Source organism: Nomascus leucogenys, chromosome 1a (assembly GCF_006542625.1).
Source record: "Nomascus leucogenys isolate Asia chromosome 1a, Asia_NLE_v1, whole genome shotgun sequence".
Classification (NCBI taxonomy): Eukaryota; Metazoa; Chordata; class Mammalia; order Primates; family Hylobatidae; genus Nomascus; species Nomascus leucogenys.
In genome coordinates, this window is record NC_044381.1 from 39,753,347 (window position 1) to 39,775,049 (window position 21,703).

The 21,703-nt window shown below is 52.6% G+C and overlaps 2 protein-coding genes and 1 pseudogene across 2 annotated transcripts; 1 reads left to right on the forward strand and 2 right to left on the reverse strand.

Annotated features, from left to right (window-relative positions):
- Positions 1-2,781: 2,781 nt before the first annotated feature.
- TEKT4 (tektin 4) lies at positions 2,782-7,990 on the reverse strand. The gene is made up of 6 exons (XM_030801135.1): positions 7,503-7,990; positions 6,002-6,072; positions 5,495-5,638; positions 4,606-4,828; positions 3,882-4,036; positions 2,782-3,056 (listed from the first exon to the last, which is right to left on the reverse strand). The coding sequence occupies exons 2-6, from the start codon at positions 6,022-6,024 to the stop codon at positions 2,840-2,842; spliced, it is 762 nt and encodes a 253-aa protein (XP_030656995.1). The 5' UTR covers positions 6,025-6,072; positions 7,503-7,990; the 3' UTR covers positions 2,782-2,839.
- Positions 6,434-8,015, forward strand: LOC115835444 (annotated as a pseudogene).
- Positions 8,016-17,414: 9,399 nt separating this feature from the next.
- Positions 17,415-19,459, reverse strand: LOC100597728 (ankyrin repeat domain-containing protein SOWAHC). The gene is given in 5 exon segments (XM_012500652.2): positions 17,415-17,462; positions 17,557-18,095; positions 18,098-18,326; positions 18,328-18,595; positions 19,398-19,459. Coding segments are annotated over 5 exon segments (1,146 nt in total).
- Positions 19,460-21,703: the final 2,244 nt, after the last annotated feature.

The following is a 21,703-nucleotide window of genomic DNA, read 5'->3' on the forward strand; positions in this document are numbered from 1 at the left end:
CAGATGCTTCCTGGAGGAAGCCACACCTGATCTCAAAGCCAGAGTTCCTCCATGGGTAGGAACTCAAGGCCAGGCCAACAGGGACTCCACAGAGGGGCCTGTGGGTTAGCAGCAGCTGCCAGTGTCCAGATGGCCTCAGGGGTGGGGGTTGGACAATCTGGAGGTCAGCAGGGAATTCAGCATGAGGAGATGGCCCTTAGGGTTCTGGCCCAGCAGCCCCAAGTGCTGGCTCTGCACTGAGTCATGAAGCTTGCAGGCCAGGGGCGCGCTGGCCTCTCTCTAGCTGGGAGTGACCTCCATCACTGCTGTCATTAGCCTCCCCTGCATCAACCTGTCCTTGGGGTAGGAGCACAGTGGGTGCAGGGACCCTCAGGCCTCAATTTTCCCTGCTGTAAAATGCATGTGATGGTGAGGCTGTCATGAGGCCTGAAGGAGTTAAAATGTGCCATGTGCTCAGGATGGCACCTAGCTCGGCGCCTCCTCGCCTGGTGCCACCATCTGGCATCAGAGATGAAACACTTCTCCCAGGCCCCCTCCCCTGGCACCCCCCACACTCAGCTCTCCATCAGCCACCCCCTCCAGGGTGGGACAAGGAGGTCCTGAGCCTGAGGGGGACCCGACCGGGCTGGGCAGCACCACCTGGGCCTGGGTGATAATGGGAGCCTGAGTGTGGGGTCTGCGTGGAGGGAGCCATTGTCTCTTGGACCTCTTGATGGCTACTTCCCTAGAGTCCGGGAGAAGCACTGCTGCTCAAGAGGGGACAGTGCCAGCAGCTCCCTCTGGGGCTGGGGTGGGTACAGCATGGTGGGGCCTCACCCCCACCCACCTCCCATGGAGGTTCCTGGCTCTCCTGGGGGACTCCTTGCTACTGTGCTGAGGCTGGCACCAGGGCTGACCAGGCCCAGGATGGTGTTGGACCACCTGCATCCCCCTGCAGCAGGCAGGGAGGGCTCTGCAGCCACCCCCCCCATACCTGACCCCTCCCTGGCCATCGTGTCTAGGGTGGCAGGGAGTGAAGCCCCCACCCAACAACCTCCCCCAGCTCAGGGGCCTTTGAGTTCACCAGCATCTGCCTCACTGCAGGTTTCCCCCGTGCTGGGGGTGATTGCAGGGAGATGGTTCTTTGGTGTTCCCTGGGCAGGTCATTGCCTCAGCCCCTGCCTGGTATCCTGGAGCAGCTTTGAGGAGCTACATGGATAGGACATGAACTGTCTGCAGCCCCCAGGTGAGGCTTGGCTGCTGTGTCTCACTGCCTCTGCTCCTGCTGTCAAAGCCCCATGGTAACAGCATCCAGGGTGAATTTAAATGGCACCCCAAAGAATAAGAGTGGGCCTGGTTGTCACTGTAGTGACTGGTGGCTTGCAACAAGTAGTGTGGCTTCTGTGGTGACGGCAAGTGACATTTCCCCCTGAATCTGCACTGGAGAGAAGGCCCTGGAAGCTTTCGGGCTCACCCTCCAGGGTCTGGGTCTGCATCTCTGAGAGTGGTCAGGTGGGCAGAAGAATGCTCGCTGCCTGGCAGTCGGGTTTGGAGCTGGGGAGGGCTGGGCCTGGTTAGCAATGAGCCTATTGCAGTGAACCAGAGCTCAAGATAAAGTGAGAGGCCCAGCCCAGACACCTCCTGCCCTGGTCTCAGCCCCTGTGCCTTGGCCTGTGCGGTGGAAGTCAGGCTCCGTCCTCCAGGGAGCCCTCCCTGCCCTGCCTACTCACACACAGCCTCTCCCAGATTTCTCCCTATCCAGGCTGAGTAGGATTCCCAAGAAGCCTCCTCCCTGAGGCAACTGCCTGCAGTCAACATTATCACCTTCCCCAGTGAACGGCAGTAGTGTTTTTCGCCTTCAGCAGTGGCCTCTGAAGGGGTCCTAGCAGGTGGGGGAGAGAGGTCTGAGTTAGCCCCACGTGAAAGGCAGCCCATGCCTCTCCTCCTAGCAATCCCCAGCAGCAGCTTCCTCCTGGCTGACCCCACCTAGCTCACAGAGCTGCCTAGCTGGGTGTCCTTGTGGTTGATTGGGGGGAAGGGACTGTTATCTCCCAGTCCCCTCCAGGCTGAGACAAGAGCCCTGTGGGCCTGGATCTTGGAGATGGGACCCCCACCCACATGCTCTCCTGGTGGACGCCCACCCTGGGCTGTTCTCAGGCCCCTCTCCCCACACTGGGCCCCCACCCAGGAGGGAACTCCATGTACTCCTGTCGATCTGTCCATCTGAGCCTCAGGGGTCCTGGGCACTGAGAGTTGGGCTGCGCTGGGCTGGGCTGAGCTTGGGTACGCACTGTCATTGGCGACAGAGAGGGGATGCTGAAGTGGGCGCTTCTGGGTGGGGCCTGCCTGGAGGATCACCCCAGCAGGTGCACCCAGCAGCCAGACGAGTTTCTAGCAGAGTAAGCGCCCTGTCCACAGGCGTATGTGAGCTGAGGCTGGGGACCTGGAGGTGCAGGGGGAGGAGTTGGGGAGATGCAGAGGTCTCAAAGATGTCCCAAGGCCCTAAGACCCTGGTGAAGGAATGGAGGAGCCAGCACTGGTGGGGAGGGGGAGCTGGATGGCCTGGCTCTGAGCTGGACACATGGTCTGTGCCCACACCTGAGCTGTGCTGTGGAGCCCCAGTCCCCACCTGGGCATGTCCTGTCCTCTGAGGCACAGGGATTCCTGGTCCTCGGCTCTGACCCCTCGTCTCCCACTGTTGGGATGATGAGTCCATAGGCAGAGCCAGCCTCACGGGGGACCCAAAGGCCAGTTCAGATGGACAGCAAATCGAGGTCCCACCGGGCACACACACACACACTGTGCAGAAAGCTAATGCGCTGTTTATTTGGGGGATTGTGGGGAAGCACCGTGCCGCTGCTCACTGGTAGCCAGCCAGCTGCAGGATGGTGGGGTAGTGAGTACGATGGGCCATGCACTTCTGGCGGTCTATGAAGAGACTGTTGGTCATGGCAGCGATGTCCTTCTCCAGGCTCATGTGTGTGTCCTCGAGGTTGCGCAGGGACTGCTCTGCTTCTAGAAGCTTCTCCCGCAGCGCTGTGAGGGACATGTTCAGCTCCTCCACCTCACTCACCAGCCTGGGGGTGTTGAGGGGTGTGAGCCGGGGCTGGGAAGGGCAGAAGTATGCACCTACCGGGGTGCAGGGGACCCAAAACTCCCAATGGGAGCTGGCAGGAGGTCCTGGGAAGACTCCATGAAAGGACCCCACCAGGAAAGCGGCTCTAGGGCAGAGCATAAATTACGAAGGTCCTCCCAGGGAGCGCAGGCCTGAGTGGGAATGAGTGACCCGCATGCAATCTCGACCCTGGCAGGACAGGACCAGCCTCAGCCGACCAGGCTCAGTTCTTTCCATTCCTGATGTTTGACGGAGGGAGGCCCCCAGTTCCTTGAAGGAACTGAGGGGCAGAGAAGGAAGAAAGGTACTTAGGCTCAGAAGAGGCCACTGGGCATCTGTTAACAAGGGAAACAAAAGGACGGCCCATCTATGCCCGAGCCCAGGCGTAGGTCATACTTTCCACCAGAGGTGTGGACAGCACCCTCAGGGCAGCAGGGAATGGCCCTGCCTGGCCTCTCTGGCCCTGTGGCGTCCTGGAGCTCACCGTGTCTGAAGGAGCTTCCTCCCGGGAAGATGAGGTAGCACAGGGTGGGGTGAGACCACGTGGGCACAGGTCCCTGGTACTGGGAGCACCCCCCAACCCCGACCTGCCCAGTGTCATATCTATGTCTGTGTGTTTAAGGCATGCTTGTGTGTTGCGTGTGGCCCCACAGTCTCCCTCCCCTCTCAGCACCTGGGGGGGATGTGTTGGGGGGGGTTGGGGTGTTTATTGGAGGCTGAGATCAGAGAGTAGCAGGGAGGAGGTGGACGCGGCCACCTGGGACTGCCTCAGAGGCCCAGGCAGCACCTGAACTGGGCTGCGTCGCGGCACAGCTCCACGTTGGGCCGGTGCCAGCGCAGGTACAGCCGGGTCTGGGCGACGCGCAGAGGTGCCTCCTTGTCCTTGATGGCCTGCTTCAGTGCCGCCACGTTGTGCTCCTGATCTGTGATTTCCCGCAGCGTCTGCAGACAGGATGGTTCCCCTTGGACCTGTGCTCCCATGCCCGGGCATATGGAACGCCGAGACCAGGCTGGTCCTACCCAGGTCCTGGGGCTGTGTCCAGAGGGCAGTCCTGACCAGTGGCCCCCGGGAGGCGTGGATGAAGGAACAATGTGCACGGGGCCCCCATCAGGCTCTGGAGAGTCAGGCAGCCTGTTGTCCCTTAGCTCTGGTCCAAGAACCCCCATCCTTGGTGGTCACCAGGACCCGAATCCTGCTCAAGGACTGGGGACTCAGAGGCGGTAAAGGCCTGCCAGGCCGGCACTCTTGGGGACCTCCTGGGCGGTCAATGCTCCCCAGGCCATCTCCTGCCTCCATCCTCCCCACAGCTCCTCCTGCTCAGTCATGGGGATGGCAACACCCACCGATCATACCCAGTGTCACCTGGTTTCACATAGGTTTACAGAGAGGCGACACTTGCTTCTGGGGTCCCTTGGGGTAAATGGGGCAGAGGAGAGAGGTGTTGAGGGCCCAGGCCAGGTGATGAGAGTGGGCAGGCGCGGGAGCCGTCTTCGGGGTTCAGGGTGCCCACCTTGTGCAGGTGGTGCTGCAGCTTGTGCCGCGCGTCCTCCAGCTCCTCGCAGCGGCGCCCAAAGGCCAGGTTCACGGCGTCGCATTGCAGCCGCAGGTCCTCGGAGGTGTCGCGAAGGATGCAGTCCACCAGCACCCGCAAGTCGGCGGAGGCCAGGCGCTCGCGCTGGGCGCGGCACAGATTGTCCTGCGTGAACTTGGCCCAGGTCTCCGGGGTGGAGGCGCTGTGGGGCGGGGTACAGCCAGGGGAGGGTCGGAGATGCTCTGCCAAAGGCTGGGGGCCCTGCCGCGCCCCCATGCCCCGTCCACGCCCCGTGCTCCTGGAGGACCTGCATGGACCCTGATGCACCCCATGCCGCCCCACGAAGCCCAGTCCCCCAGGCTCCCTGCCCCCGAGTGTCCCCCGCCCACAACTCCCCTGAGACCCCCCACACCCTACCCACCCCGAGCGCTTAGTCCCCTCGTGCCCCCGAGACCCCGTTCCCAGCACCGTCGCCCCCGAGGCCCCCTCTGCAGGACCTCCAGGCCCCGTAGCCCCCCTTCTCTAGTACCCAGCGCCCGGTCCCCTTCTCGCACCCAGGAGTTTGCCGCGCTCAAGTGGGCGGTGGTCACGCTCTCTCTGCTAGCCTCGGGCGGAAACGCAGTCCTGCCGGCGCCTGGGGCTGACCCCACCCCACCCTGTCCTGTCTCCCCGCGACCAGGCTGTGCAGGACCTGGGCACTTGAGGGGGTCTTGCTCGCTTGCTCATGCCAGGGGCAGACAGTTGCCCAAGTGCCCTCGGGGGCGAGGGCCTCCGGGCCAGGCTGGGGGAAGCAGTGCTGCTGGGGCTCCCAGGCAGAGGGAGGCGAGACCACAGCCAGGGCAAGCGCAGGGGCAGAGCTGGGGCCCACCTCTCTTGGAAGGTGGTGGAGTGCGGATGATCCTGCACCTCGGTGCTCTGGCTGTGGTGGCGCCCGCAGGTCTCGTCGATGTTGTAGGCCTCCAACTTGTCCGACCAGTCCATCTCGCATGTCTCCTTGTGCTCCCGGTTCAGTCTGAGGCGGGGTTGGGTAGGGCCTTGGTGTGTGCCCAGGGAGGACCATTCCCCCTGCAGGCTGGGCCTTCATGCCCGCTTCAGGAGGGAGCTCTGGGCCAGCCTGTCCCAGGCGGCCCTCGTGCTCAGCAGTGACCAGGTGTGGTGGCCCAGGCTGGGAGGCTGCAGATCAGATGTGGGACTGGGCTCTGGCCACTCAACCTCAGGCTGGGCTGGAACCTCCCCCACCCAGCCCTGCACTCCCACTGTGACCTGGGGCAGCCCCTGCCGGCTCTGAGCCTCAGGGTCCTGTCGTTCAATGCCTTGCCCCACGACCAGCCATGGGTGGGGTCAGGAGTCATCCCTCGGGCAGCCCTCGACCCACCGGATCTGGCTCACTGCTTGCATGATGGTTCTCTTCAGCAGTTCCTGAATGTTCCGGATGAGTTCGGCTTCCTGAGGGAGGAGATGCCCTGAGCACCAGGGCCTGTCCCTGGTGAGGATCCCAACAGGCCCAGCTGCCGCAGGCCTTGGTCAACACCTGAGCAACCAGAAGGAGCTGAATGCTGGGCCTGAGCTCTGACTATGGAAGCTCTGCTCTCTCACTGGGTTTATCTTGGCCTTTTGGGCATTCTCCTTGGTGGGTTGTAAGTGGGGTGTTTTCCTCCAGGGCCTTCTATGGGCTGCTGGGAAGGTCCCTCCATGGCAGTTCCCACACCCCAGGCTTTAGGAGTCATCACTGCTGCTCACTCAGTGCACCCAGGAACGTTGGCCAGCCCCTGGACAGCCCCTGAGGACTCAAACTCTGGGGGCCCAGATGCCCGCCCAGGCTGCCCCTCAGGGCTCTGTGCTGGGGAAAGGCCATCCTTACACCAAGAACAGGAGGAGGACCCTGTGTTTCTTCTTAATGCCTGGCCAGTTTAATTTTCTGTGTGTAGGAACAAGCCTTTTCCCTGTGATTGGGGTCTTTGCCTCGACCACTGGCTACCTCCTTGTGTGCCAGGGCCGGAGTCCTGCACCCCTCTGTCCCTGGGTTTGCCTCTTCCTGCACTGTGTCTCCATCACTCGGCAGGCACCGTTGGTGCGGGCAGAGGGTTTTCGGGAGCTGCAGGAGTTCTTGAGGCACTGAGAGGGTGCAGGGGGAAGGGCCTGCAGAAGGGGAAGGGAGGGAGGAGGGAAGGCATGAGGGGAGGGAGGGACTCAGGGTTCTTGCCTGAACTTGGGGGTATGGCAGGAGACCAGCTGTCCCCACCCCACATCTTTTACGAATGTCTACAGGCCTGTAGTGGTTCTCAGGGAGGCCCCAGGCTCTGAGAGATCAGATAATTATCCAGAGCCAGCATCAGGGCCAGGACTGAGTTACTCTCTCACCCTATGGGGCTGCCCCACAGACAAGCTGGGCTAGATTGGGAAGTTACAGGGGACATGGAGGAGAGGGGACCTGTGGGTGCAGATCTTTGTGGTCCCTGCTCTGTATAGGATGAATGGGAGCGGTGGCTCCCAGCCCACCTCACCCTACCTGTCCACACCCGCAGTGCTGGCCCAGGCCTGGGTTTTCACCTCGGGAGCAACTGTCCCAGCCAGGGACGGTCTCTGGAGAGGTGCCTTGTAGCTCAGCCCAGGGAGCCCAGGGTCAGGATAACTGTGCCAGGACTCAAAGGGATTGGAGGACAGGAGGAGAAACAGCTGCTTGGAAGTCAGGGGACTTCTGGGGCAAAGCTGCCTCCTGTCTGTCACTAAAGGGCCAGATTTGGGGACTCAATGGTCTCACGTGCAGAGGGCTGGGCTCCTGCGTGCTTGCAGCAGCCACGTGACTTGTCCACATCAGCTGCCGGGGCCCATCCTCTCTGCGCCCACAAGTCCCGGCCACCCAAGGCTGCTGGCACCTTCAGCAGCTCCGTCTCCACATGGTCGCGCACGAGGTTGGGATGCTGGCGGCGCTCACGGCACTGCAGGTTGTCAGTGGCGATGGAGAAGGGCACCTCCGTGGCGTCCAGGGCGCGCTCTAGCCGTTGCTTCTGGGCCAGCAGCAGGTCGGTCTCCGCAGCCAGCGCCTCCACTTCGCGCTGCAGCTCCGACTTCCAGCCGTGCGTGTCCTGCAGTCGCTCGCCCACCCTGCGCGTGGAGTCTTGCTGCGTGCGCTGCGCCAGTGCCTGGGTCTCCGCGGCAAGCTGCTGGCTCTCGTGCCGCTGCCGCTCCGACTGGTCGCAGTCGGCGAAGGCCTGGTGGTAGCGAGCATAGCAGTTCTGGAACCACTCCTCCAGCAGGTACTTGGCGGTGCGGAAGCCGGCGGTGGCCAGGCCGGAGGACGTGTAGGCGCCCGTGTTGCGGGCCACGTCGTACTCTTTGCAGGGCAGCTCGCAGGGCGGCACAGTCTGCGGGGCCGGCTCTTTGGTTAGGAGCACATCCTTCTGCGCCATGGTGCCCGCCGCCCACCAGGGCCAGGGGAATGAGGTGTGTGTGGTCAGTCGGTTGCGGTCAGCCCAGGGAGGTCAGCTGGGCAGGTCCAGCGGCTCAGTCCCAGAGCAGCACGCGGCTCCCAGTCGCCTGGGGGACACTGTAAACCAAGAGCTTCCTGTTGCTAAGAAACGGGATCCCTTCTCCAGTGGCTGCGGGAGGGGGCATTCAGGGTGGCGGGCAGAACTGCCCTCTTAAAGGGCCAGGCAGCCCCAGCCCCGCCATCCCTGCCCCCGCCTTGGGGCAATCAGCAGTGGCCAAGGGTTCCTGTCACTTAGAGGATCCTGGGGCCAGCCCGTCTCCAGCCTCTGTGTCCCACCCTTAGGGTTCAGGGTGTGGGTGGGGACCTGCTGCCCTGGCCCCTTCCTTGATTCATCCATTTGTTCCTGGTTTGCTCTCTGATCCTCTCCTGTGCGGAGCTCCGCGCTCAGGGTGAACAAGACAGAGGAGGCTCTGCCCACTTGCAGCCCCCTCAGGGCAGAGGGCTGTGGCTGTCATGTGGGTGTTGGGTGTGCTGACTGATAGTGTTACTTGATGCCGTACAGGTGGCTGCTCTCCCTGCCCTCCTGGCCCCAACAGCAGCCTGGTAGCACAGGGAGGGTCCCAGGCCAGGCCCCCTCGGGGGCAGTCTGAGGCAGTTCATGCAGGGACTCTGCTCCATCTGCTCCTGGACCTAGTGCCTGAGAGCCAGGCCCTGGCCTCTGGCCTCCTCCTCCCAAATCCCAGCCAGGGTTCCCTCAGGCTGGGCACAACGGGGAGGGAGTCTGAGTGTGCTCTTCGCTGGGGAGTTGAATTCAGCCTCTGGGTAAGTGTCCAGAGTCAGAAGCCCAAATTTGCCCTACAGGGCGGAGGCAGGTCCTGTGCTGCGGAGGCTGCCCTCAAAGCCACCCAGGGCCAGGCTGCCTGGCGGAGGCTGGATGGGCAGGAAGCGTCCCAGGACACATGGGAGTCCCCCAAACCTGGGGCCAGGGGAGCCCCAGCCTAGGCGCGATTCCCCACGCGGCCAGCGGAGGGCGGCCTTGGCCTGGCGGTGAGAAGCCTGCGGCTCCTGGCTGGGCCTCCCCTCAGCCTGCCTGGAGCATGCAGTCCTGGGGACCCCCAGCCCCTCCGGCCGCCTCTTCCCTGAGTTCCCCCCACCAGAGAGTCCTCACTAGGAATTCCATTCCCCTCCTACAGCACAGGCCCCTGGGCCCCTGTCCTCTCCACCTCCACCCCCTCTGCCTCCATAGTCCGTGCCCTCCAGCCACAGGAGCCGAGGCTCCTCCTGGGCCATTCCCACCACCCTGCCCAGGGTCTCTCCAGCTCCACGGTGTGCCCGCCAGTGCCCTCCTCCTGGACCTGACTTCCCCCCGGTCTTGACCTATCCCACGGCCAGAACCCTCACTCCATGCTGCTGTCACCACGGTGCATCTGGCCTGACACAGCCTCCTGATGGGGCTTTGAGGACAGCAGCCCGGAGACTTACCCCAACCCCAGCCAGAACCTGTGGCAGGTGACCTAGGAACCTCTTCTCACTGTCTGTCAAGATTGGGAGGTCAGGGGACCTCCAGGGGCTGGTGTGGTCTGAGAAACATCCTCGAGCCTTGCTGTGACTCAGTTTCCCCAGATGGCAGCAGGCTGCAGCCCACGCAGGGCAGCATGCCAGGCTCCACCTTTTGTCTGGAACCTGCATCCACTGGGCACCTCTCTAGGCAGAGCAGAGCAGAGCTGCCTGTGTTTGTCTCCTGATCTGCAGCCCCAGGAGCCCGAGGGACCACCTGAGCCCAGGAGAAGGCCTCTGGGCCAGAGCCCAGCTCTGCGAAGTGGGAGACCTCTCAGCCTCCACTTCCAGGTGCACTGAATTCGTTGGCAGGGGTGCTGCCTGCTTGGGGCTCCCAGACTAAGGGAACATAGATTCACCTGGTGACTGCAGTAGGCCCTGCAGGCTGAGGCACAGGATTTGACCAAGGATGGATCAGAGATAGGAGACTGGGCCCTTACTCCTGTCAGCTGCAAACTCCAAAGCCCCCAGCCCTCTCATGGGGTGAAGACACCCTGAAGGACACTCCAGTGTGCTCCCACCTATGGGTTCTGCCAGCCAGAGAGTGGGACCCTCAGGCCTATCCCACGGCCTGAGGGATCCCCTTGTGGGATCTCAGCTTCAGGGACCCCAGGTTGCTGGCAGCTCCCTGAGACCTGGGTCAGGGGGTGTCCATTAGAGCACCTTGGTCAGGACCCAGAGATGGGGAGGGCAGGGCTAAGATCAGCCGGGCAGTCGGCATCTCCAGAAAGCAAGAGGTGGGGCATGGCTCTGTGACAGATGTCCCTGTGACAGGGACGATTGAAGGGGCAGAGGGGCGTGCTCAGGGGCTGAGGGGCAGACGAGGCCACCAAAGGGCACCTTGGATACTGGATGGCCCCAGGAAGGCCCCTGAACCCCATCCTGATTGATCCGGGGCCAGTGACCTTGGCCCAGACTGCAGGCCTGGGGACTCGGGTTCCTTTAGTTTCTTAAGAAGCTACTATACTCCTTTTTGGCATAGTTGTACAATTTTACATTCCCGCCAGTAATGTGTGAAAGCTCCAGTTTTTACTCATGCTCCTCAGCATTTGATGTTTTATTTTTTATTTTAGCCATTCTGATATACATGTGTTAGTCATTGTGGTCTTAATTTGCAAATTTCTAATGACTAATGATATTTAACATCTTTTCCTGTTCATAATTAGATACCGTCTGTATTCCTTTTCACATATCATTAGCACAACCATGAAAAATCAGAACAAAATTTTTCACTTAAAAATTTTTAGAACAATACTCAAGGGAAAAGGTGTTTATTTAGAACAATGAAAACAATGAGACATTAACTTCCAGCTTAAATAAAATTGATTGTGTGCATAAAAATGGTGAAAATGTTGGACTTCCTTGGCAAAAGAAGAAAGGGGAAGACTTTATATTTTCTGAAATAGTATTCATCATTTGTCTTTGGTTTGTTTATTATATGTATGATTTTGAGAAAATGCATCAAAGATATAACTTTCTGGTGTTTGCTTTGATATTATCCTTGCAAACAGAAAAGTTGGCACATGTTTCTGTATAAAACTGGTCAAAGTTAGCCTAGGAATGATATTACATTGTACTTTCACTTTACATCGTACTGTAAGAGTTTAATAATAGCTAAGGCATCAGCATTCATGTGGACTTATTATTCCTATTTAAGAGCTGGTGTGAGGTTTAGGACAGTTATGTGTTCTTTATCATAAAACAAATCTATGAAGCATTTATATAAAAACCCAGTATTTCTGGTTTCAAATTCATGCCATCTGCTTGATAGATTTGTTTGCAAGTTAGAGACATTTTATTGCATAACTTCAATGAAATATCATAGTCATGCTCTTGACTATGTTTAAATCACAAAAAGACTTTAATCTGCACTCAGTTCATTAAACTAAAATCTTCACTTTGAATATTAATTTCACTTAAAGAACATCCCTAGAAATTTCAGAGAGAAAAAGACTTTACTTGCAGAATATAATCTTCATTTGCTTTGACAACTAGTTAGTTCACATATGTAAAATAAGTCTACCTGTGTGTATGCATAATTAAGATGTAACAGTAGTGTGGTAATGACTTGTTAATTAAAGCAATTAGAATGGCAGTGGATCATGGCACATTTTACCTTAAAAGCCATGAGCAGAATACATCACAAGCTATGATACAATAAATAGTCATTAGGTTTAAAGTAGTTTCCACATATAAAAACACAAAGCATATTTTAGCCCTTTAAATGAAAGCTTCATTCAGTCAATATTGGTCCTCCTGTAGATGCATTTGTGAAACAAACAAAACCACAAAACATATGGCTTTACCCGCTTCTCAAAACTTGATGCACAACAGACTGAGGAACTTCTCTACACCAGGACCTATTATTAAAATGAATAAGTCCTCAGTGAAAATCATTTATTTGCCTGGAGTCTCATCTGATGTGTCTGTTGTAGGAAGCTGTGGCAGTGGTGGGTGGTTTAGTGAGACGGACCCTGCCCACGTCTGTCCGTCCATCAGTGGGCTAGTGTCTCTCTGGCTGCACCTGAGAAGGGTCTATAGGAGTTAATGGCATTAGCATGGGATTCAAAATAAATCATCTTGGATTCAAACTTCCATTTCAGTATTCATTCCCAGCTAAGTTTGTGTAGTATGCTTAATTTTCCTGAGGCTCAATTTTAGTAATGGTAAAGTTTTATCTGCCTAAAAGACAGGGACACATCCCAGTTTTGTGTTTTTTTGTTTTTATTTTATTCTATTATTTTTTTTTTGAGATGGAGTTTTGCTCTTGTTGCCCAGGCTGGAGTGCAATGGTGCGATCTCGGCTCACCACAACCTCCGCCTCCTGGGTTGAAGGGATTCTCCTGTCTCAGCCTCCTGAGTAGCTGGGATTACAGGTGCCCGCCACCACGCCTAGCTAATCTTTTGTATTTTTAGTAGAGATGGGGTTTCATCATGTTGGCTAGGCTGGTCTTGAACTCCTGACCTCAGATGATCCACCCGCCTCAGCCTTTCAAAGTGCTGGGATTACAGGTGTGAGCCACCATGCCCGGCCTTATACTCAAAAAAGAATTTATCAAAATTGTGTGTGTGTGTGTGTGTGTGTGTGTGTGTTTTAAGTAGAGGAGTAACACTTTATTAAAAAGCCACTATATATGTTCTAACAAAAACCTCAATTTAACAATTAAATGTATGTGGGGAGAGGGAGAGAGAGAGAGAGGGAGAGAGGGAGGGACAGAGAGAGAGAAGGAGGGAGGCAGAGAGAGAGAGAGAGAAAAGAGAGAGATATCTCTGGTGTCTCTTCCTTTTCGGATGAAGACCCCAGTCCTAACAGATTAGGGCCTCACCCTTTTGCCCCTATTTAACCTTCACCTTCTTAAAAGTTCCTTTTCCAAATACAGCCACACTGGGAGACAGGGCTTCGGGCTAGGAATTCTGGGGGGACATAATTCTCTCCAGAACAGACACTAATATCATGAATGCTCAGATTGCTAGTGAATATGTTCTTGTTACAATTATTTTAGCTTTGCAGTTTTAGATAATGAATACTTGGATAATAAATACCCACTATATTCGAAATTTTTTTCAACATTTCTTACTTGCATGGATTCTAAACAGAAGTCCAATGTAATTCTTGTGTCTGTTTCTCTGTAGACAATGTGTTTCTTCCTCTGCCTTATTTTAATATTTTATCTTTGTTACAGGTTTTCTACAGTTCGAATATGATATTCCTAGGTATATTTTTAAAATGTTCATCCTGCTTGGTGTTCTCTGAGCTTTTTGGATTTGCAATTTGGTGTCTGTCATTAATTTGTGTTTTTTTCCTAGTTAAAAAATGAACTTTTTAGATTTTACATTCTCAACTTTCACTTATTTTCAAAATGAGAGACAAGACACCTAAACTCCAAGATTTCAGTCCTGAATGCAATAGTACCAGATTTTCAAGTTACATAAGTGAGCTGCATAAACACTACTAGTTTCAAGTGTACCCTATAAGAAACACATGGGCATACTTGCGTTGTTTAACCACACAGTGTCATATCAATAAACATCAAAGTATCTGACATATATTTGTCCATTAAAGGTAAACACAACTCTGAGTATCAAATTAAATTAATCATTTGCCTTTTATAATCTAAATCAGAAACTGAAAAACAGGAAGAATGTAGAGGTAAGTAGCTGAAAATGCTCCACTTACTGCACACAAGCACACCATGGCAAAGAATGCTAGAAGTAGCTTTCCTCAGAAGTAAAAATTGAACATTTAAAATATTATTTTATCAGAAAAGTTAAAGCTTTTAGTGTGAAAAGCATGGTAAATGACATTTTAACTTAATCATTAACTATCTAGCAAATTATAGATTTCAAGCAATTAGTTAACCCACATTTCACCAGAACCTTCAGTGAAAGTGTCTACTCTCAACATTGACGAGAACCTTCCTGTTCTGAAGTGTCTACTCTTTAGAGTTGCTTTAGCTTTACATATCTGTAAAACCTAAGATACCTCAATGAGAAGTTACAGCTTATTCTGTACTAGATACATATAATATATATAGATTTAGAACAAATGGATGCTTTTCAAATTCAAAAAAAGTATTTTCATTTACACAATGTTAGATTTTTTTTCACACATGTGTATGCATAAAAGTGTTTTCCAAATGCACAGGGTCCACTTCCATAATTCTAAAGCAAAAATAGAGGCACACAAATGGATAATAGTTTGTAGTTTTATGCATTTTTTAACCTATCTTTAAAGAAATTCAGTTGCCATTTAGACAGAGATGTGACGAACTTGTAACAAATTTCTATGACTTGGAAAATTAAAGGTCTAAAAATCCTAAATGTTGTAGCTCTGGGCAATTTGCAATTTGTGCATGGGTTCACTCACCCTAGGTTCCGTGAACTCCCTTATCCTGCAAGCTGTAGGTAGTTTCAGCAAATATGAGACTCAAAAGACTAAGGAAGGGCTTGTTTAAATCAGTTCCCTTAAAAGTTGATTCTAATCTTGCAATGAACAGATTTAATATACTTGTGAGTTAAATTTTAAAGTAATTATAAAGACATTTACTCTATCATAAATGAATGAAATGTAAGAACCACACTTAAAGCAAGTCTTTCGTTTTAATGAATGGTATCTTTCATTTACCAGCAGCATTTAAATATAGAAATAGTTGGCCGGGCGCGGTGGCTCATGCCTGTAATCCCAGCACTTTGGGAGGCCCAGGCGGGCGGATCACGAGGTCAGGAGATCGAAACCATCCTGGCTAACATGGTGAAACCCCGTCTCTACCAAAAATACAAAAAAAAAAAAAATTAGCTGGGCGTGGTGGCAGGCGCCTGTAGTCCCAGCTACTCGGGAGGCTGAGGCAGATGGATGGCGTGAACCCGGGAGGCGGAGCTTGCAGTGAGCCGAGATTGCGCCACTGCACTCCAACCTGGGCGACAGAGCGAGACTCCATCTCAAAAAAGAAAGAAAAAAAAAATATATATATATATATAGAAATAGTCTCATCTTTTCTCTAGTCCCTTTTATAAAGCAGTGCCATTTTTAACTAGGTGTATTTGTTACCCAGCTTTTCAGTAACTACACTGTAGGTATCTAATAGATTCAAGAAAAGATTGGAAAACTGAAAAGATTTAGCATTTTAAACATTTGAAAAATGTTGCTACAAAGCACAGATTATGAATGCATTAGTAAAATACATTCACACCTTATGTGAGAATCATTAAGTTGGTTTAATAATCATATCACAGAAGTCTGGGCTCACTAATATTTATGCCAATTTATGCTAATTAAACCAGAAAGTTCCTGTAATTCAGCTCTAAGCACCATTTAATAGGGTTATGCCAAATAGAACCAATGGTTATATAATACCCAGAATATAAACCTCAGCAAATTCAAACTTTTAGAATGGCAACACAAGTGAGAATTAGAATGAGGGGCAATATTTCATTTAAAAGTTCCATAGACTGCTAAGAGTGTTCTTTTCTTTTAAAAATTTGTGTGATTGTTAATAATGTACCTTAACACTGGTCCTCCTTGACAGCGGTGTTAGAGATGGTTAGGTGGAACCTATATTATGGAAGTCAGTGTTGCCCATTTCTTTAGTTCAGTGATTAAAACTGAAATTGCTTTTACAAAACAATTGAACTGCTGCTTACAATATAAATAGAATACCAACAGGATTCCTGTTGTATTCACATTATTCTCTAATTAATATTTTTGCATTTTGACTCTGACCTGACCTTCAGTAGTTCCTTTATTTTTATTTTCAAACATTTTTGTGAGTATATAATAGGCATATATATTTATAGGGCGCATGAGATGTTTTGATACAGGCATGCAATGTGAACTAATCACATCACGGAGAGTGGGGTATCCATCCCTTCAAGCATGTATCCTTTGTGTTACAATCCAATTACATTCTTTTAGTTATTTTTAAATGTATAATTATTGACTAGAGTCCCCCTGTTGTGCTATCAAATAGTATGTCTTATTCATTCCTTCTGCCTATTTTTGTACCCATTACCCATCCCCTGCCTTCCCCACCAGCCCCCTAGTACCTACTATGTCCGTGAGTTCAATTGTTTTGATTTTTGATAAGTGACAGCATGCAATGTCTGCCTTTCTGTGCTTGGCTTGTTTCCTTTAACATAATGATCTCCAGTTCCTTCCATGTTGTTGCAAATGACTGAATCTCATTCTTTTTTAGGGCTGAATAATACTCCACTGTGTATATCTACCACATTTTCTTTAATACATTAATCTGTCGATGGACACTTAGGTTGCTTCCAAATCTTAGCTGTTGTCAACAGTGGTGCAACCAGCATGGGACATACTCATTTCCTATTTTGGGGGTATATACCCAACAGTGGGATTGCTGGATCATGTGGTACCTCTATTTTCAGTGTTTAGAGGAACCTCCAAACTGTTCTCCACCGTGGCTGTACCAGTAGTACTTTAAAATACAAATGCAATTGGTAAAAAAACAAGGCAGCATGTAGCACTTGCACTTACAAATACTACCAGTTTTGTAACAATTTGCATTTTTTTTTGGTCCTTGGAAGAGTAACCACTTAATAAAACAGATACATAAAAGCGCAATATTCCTTCCTTTGCAGGGCATCCAGGAATGGTGAAAGCAAAGAAACAATCAACCCTTCCCCCAACTTCTAGTCTCCCGAAATAGGGACGCCAGGTCAGACAGGTGCAGGAGGGAAATGGGGCACAGGCCAAGGTATGATGAATCTCTTAAAAAGAGATCCAGCCGGGCGCGGTGGCTCACGCCTGTAATCCCAGCACTTTGGGAGGCCGAGGCGGGCGGATCACGAGGTCGGGAGATCGAGACCATCATGGCGAACACGGTGAAACCCCGTCTCTACTAAAAATACAAAAAAATTAACCTGGCATGGTGGCGGGCGCCTGTAGTCCCAGCTACTGGGGAGGCTGGGGCAGGAGAATGGCATGAACCCAGGGGGACGGAGCTTGCAGTGAGCTGAGATCGCGCCACTGCACTCCAGCCTGGGCGACAGAGCGAGACTCTCTCTCAAAAAAAAAAAAAAAAAAAAAAAAAAAAAAAAAAAAAAAAAATCCACTTTCCCCAGAATGCTAGCCTGATGGGAACTCCGCCCCATCCATTCCAACCTAGTAAGGATAGTTTAGTTTGTCTTTTCTGGTCTCACTTCCTTGCTCACATCTAGTGTTCTTTTTTTGTTTCTGTTATTAAATTTCAGAAAAACTTTAGCATTTTCTAAAAGAAATTATTTTTACCTAAATACATTGGACTTTGGTCTTCATTTAAAGGAATAGGATAAGTGGCCTTTAAGAGAGCATTCCTCCTCTTCCTCTTCCAGTGGCTGCTTTGGGTCCCTGAAAGAGGGTGTGATGTGAACGATCTGGGTTGTGAAGTGGGTTTTGTTGAGCCTGTGTTTTTTAAGTCCATTAGTCCTGCCCAAGGCTGTACGCCCCGGAATCCTTGGCTTCGCCTCTGGACCACCTTCAGCCAGGTGGTGATGGTGAAGAGGGTCCCCCCATCCTCCAGGACGTGTGAGAGTTTGTAGGTGATCAGATGGAGGGGGCACCTTTTAAATCTTTCAGTACCCACCCCTGCTGTTGGCGGTGCTCTCCTCGTTGTCCTCGTCCAGGACTCCCACCGGGGTCTCGGATCTCCTCTGTGATGCTCTGACTCACATACTGGGAGGGCCTTTTCCCAATGTAGTCCCTGATGTCCACATCGGCGTCCTAGGTCCCCACTAGCAGCTTCACCATCTCCAAGGTACATGGCTGCCAAGTGCAGGGCGGTGTAGCCCTGCTCGTCCTGGCCTTGCTGTTCCCAGGCAGCGGAGGCTCGTTGGGGAAGTTAACCAGCATGGCCAGAAGCTCCAGCCTGCGGTGCTAGGCGCCCGCGCAGGCAGGTGCGGCTGTGATGAAGCCCAGCGTGGCCAGCAGGCCGGCTGGCACGGGAGCAACTCCCTAAGCTGTCCACTCCCCATCGGAGGCCAGAGCAGCCAGCCGCGCTCCCGGGCCCAGCTCACCCAGCCCCGCAGCTCTCCTCCTCCGCGGTCGGGAAAGCCAGCGCTGCGCCACCAGAGTCACTTGCCTCTGCCCTGTCCTCCTCGGAGGAGCTCCCAGGCTGCTGCCTCCAGGACACACGCTCCTCTTCAGGGGCGGGGCGCTGCCCCTTCCCAAGTCGCACAAGTTCTGGCGGAACGGCCTCGGGGCGGTAGCCCCCCAAGGAGCTGTCCCTGTCCGCCTCCTGGCAGCCGTGGGGCGGGGACTCCAGGTCCTCGCTGGCCCTAGGTCCGGCGTCTGGCGTAGGGGCTGGTGGAGCCAGCGAGCTCTTCCTGCGTCCCCGCCGCTCAGGGCGGCCCATGCAGGGGCTGGGTTCCCCCTCGCCCAGCTCGGCCTTGCCTGTGGAGCGCCTCGGGGACCGCTGTTTCAGGGAGGGGATGGTGAATGCTGCGCTCCGCGTTCCCGTGGACGCGGGACAGGTCCCAGGGGTGCTGCTTCAGGCGGAGGCCCCGCCAGAACCTCTTCCTGAGACGCAGGTACTCGGCGCCATCGGCGGGGTCGGTGCAATGGCCACAGCGTCCACTCGGAGATACATTTAAACAGTTTTATTCTCCTGGTTTTTTTTTTCATTCCAGAAACCATTACTACTATGCAACAAAGTAAAAATATCTAGTTTAAATAATAATTTGATACAGTCAGGTGGGTATGAGTGCACACGTGTGTGTACATACACACGCAGGCTCTGAATGGGATATTTTGGCGGAGCAGAGGGATAGGGCTTTTATTTCGCTGGGGTGTTGAGTTAGAATCACCCTTCTCACAATTAAATAATTTAAATCAGGAGTTTTGTTAAAGCTAATTTGTACAACTAGGCAACATCTTCTCCCCATATATTTATACACATACACACATCTCTAATATTTGCATTTATTACTTCATCTAAAAGAGCTTGGAAAAAGGGTCCTAAGTCTTTGGCTAGTTAAGGTAAAAATCTATATTTTAAAGTAATAAAAACATTTGCTATGGACAGAGGCATGCAGACACTCTGGGTGAAGTTGATTGATGTTCCATTGAAGGAAATGACATGGGGTTTTCTAAGGGAAAGCCCAGCATGCTACAAGGAGAGGGGAGGTCTCGGGAGGGAACTGGAGTCAGCATTAGGATCTAAGTGTCATAGGGGAGTGTGTTACCAAAAAAGACTATGGCTGTTTCTGTGTCCATTCTGAACTGGTTACCATGAGTGTGTGTGTGTGTGTGTGTGTGTGTGTGTGTGTGTGGAATTAAAAGAGTTACATGCTGGGGCATTTCCGGTATCTCGACTGGCATCTCAGCTGCTGGTGATGATGGCTATACATTTTCCTCAGTATTCAATGATGCGTATTTTGAGTTAACAATTCACCCATTGGCTGAGGCAGGTGGATCATCTGAGGTGAGGAGTTTGAGACTAGCCTGGCCAATATGTGAAACCCTGTCTCTACCAAAAATACAAAAATTAACCAGGCATGGTTGCAGCACCTGTAATCCCAGCTACTCGGGAGGCCGAGACAGGAGAATTGCTTGAATCCAGGAGGCAGAGGTTGCAGTGAGCTGAAACGGGCCACTGCACTCCAGCTTGGGCAGCAGAGTAAGACTTGGTCTCAAAAAAAAAAAAGTTATTGTGACATGCTGTACACATTCACAATTCAGTGTCTCCCAGAAGTCAGAGACAACCTAGAAAATTCAAAGAAAACTTTACTACCCAAATCACCCGTCTATAAAAAATAATAGAAGATGTCAAATGTAAAAATAAAACTGTCCTCTGGGCCCTCAATTTTCTGTGTTATGGGGGAAGGCAGACAGCTACTCAGCAGTTATATCCCATAAGAATGGATAACACTAAAACAACTGACAGCATCAAGTATTGGTTAGAAAGTGGAACTGATTCTCTCAAACATTTTCATTGTAGTTTAAGATGGCACAACCACTTAGGAAAATGTCTCCCCATTTCATACAATGCCAAATATATACTTATTTTATAACCCAGAAAACCCACTCTTATGTACTTAAACTCAAGACAAGTGAAAATATTATTACAGAAAAACGTGTATATCTGATTTGTTCGTAGCAGGTTTATTCATGATAGCCTCAAATCAGAAACAGCTTTTGTGTCTATCAATAGTGGAATGGATTAAAAACAAAACAAACAAAGGCCTCAAACCTGTGGTGTAGTCATAAAATTGAGAATTACAAAATAAAATTAACAAATAATAGGAGCAAAATGATAAGTGTCACAAGCATGTTTAGTGAACGAACAAAAAACTATATAATTTATAATTTCACTTACATAAATGGTGAAAACAGACAAAACTAACCTTTTGTGGAAAGAAAACCATGGAAGCCTCTGTGTTCAAATACTGACTGGAAATGGGCATGAGAAAACATGTTTCTGCCAGATCTTCTATATGCCTCATGTGCATTCACTCGATGTATTTTGCATATACTACTTTTACAAATAAAACTGAGATAAAGGCAAAATAACTCAAGAGAAAATAGCTAGAAATAGGTAGAGTTGGGATAGAAGCCTTGGAAGCTCCCCCCAATCTTGCCCACCCGGCACAGGCCGAGGAAGGCCTGGGACAATGCTGTGAGCGACCTGAGGGTCATCCAGGGGAGCCCCGCCAGCCCATGCTGGCGCCCGAGCTGCCAGCCGCCATCTGAATATGTTGCAAAGACAGTGCTGGCCTGGCAACCGGTGACGCTCCACGCCCCACCCCGACCCCCACTTCTACCCAAGTAGCGGCAACCCTAGAGACAGATGCCTGGGCGGCAGCGGCTAAGTCTAGCAGTTGGCCAGGCGGCCAAAGGTCGGGAACTGGCCGTTCACCCCATCCCAGTTTCCACGGAGAACTCAACCACCATGGCCCCTGAGAGGACCCTCAGGCCTGGTGGGCTGTGCTCTGTGCCCGCAAACCTGACGCCATCCAGGGGAGCTCCGCCTTCCCGCGCCAGCGTCTCAGCTGCTGCAGAAAACTGCAAAACTGCAAGTTGCACACGGGCAGAGATGACGGAGCAACCCCTGACCCTCCGCGCCACTCACCCTACCCGCACACCTGCCACGCGGACCCTGGGCCAGTGCCTGGGCGGACAAGGCAGTCCCCACAGCAGCGGCACCAGGGTGAAAACCTGCTGCTCAATACCATACCAATTACCACGAAGAGCCCGCCCCCCCGCGGCCCCTGCGTTCTTGGAGGAGGCCAAGTCAGAGCAGCCCCTCAAGTGGGCGGGCGATGCACTTGACCCTGAGGACATCAGGTACCAGGCCCGCCAGCTTGCGCCAGCATCGGAGCCACAGCTGCAGTCTAGACGTGGTGCACCGGCAGCAAGTGACTGGACACCCCAGACCAGGCCCGCCCCCCAGTAGCGTGGATCCTGAGACCAGACCCCCAGGCGTCAAAATCAGGCGACCGGCCCCGCCAGCAGCCGCTCAGTATCATCCGTGTGGATACAGAGTGCCCAGCGCCAGGGCCCAGGATCCGCAGAGATGTCCAAGAGGAGCGGACCTTGAGGCCAGGTGGGCTGTGCACTCTGCGACCCTGAGGCCATCCAAGGGAAGCTCCACC

Bases quoted from the DNA above. Each gene is read 5' to 3' on its own strand.
- TEKT4 (XM_030801135.1), bottom strand. From the start codon at position 6,024: ATGCAAGCAGTGAGCCAGATCCG. The intron at 5,639-6,001 runs GTGGGTCGAGGG...ACCCCGCCTCAG, and splicing joins CAAGCAGTGAGCCAGATCCG to ACTGAACCGGGAGCACAAGG. The intron at 3,057-3,881 runs GTGCTGCCTGGG...CAACACCCCCAG, and splicing joins CGCGACGCAGCCCAGTTCAG to GCTGGTGAGTGAGGTGGAGG.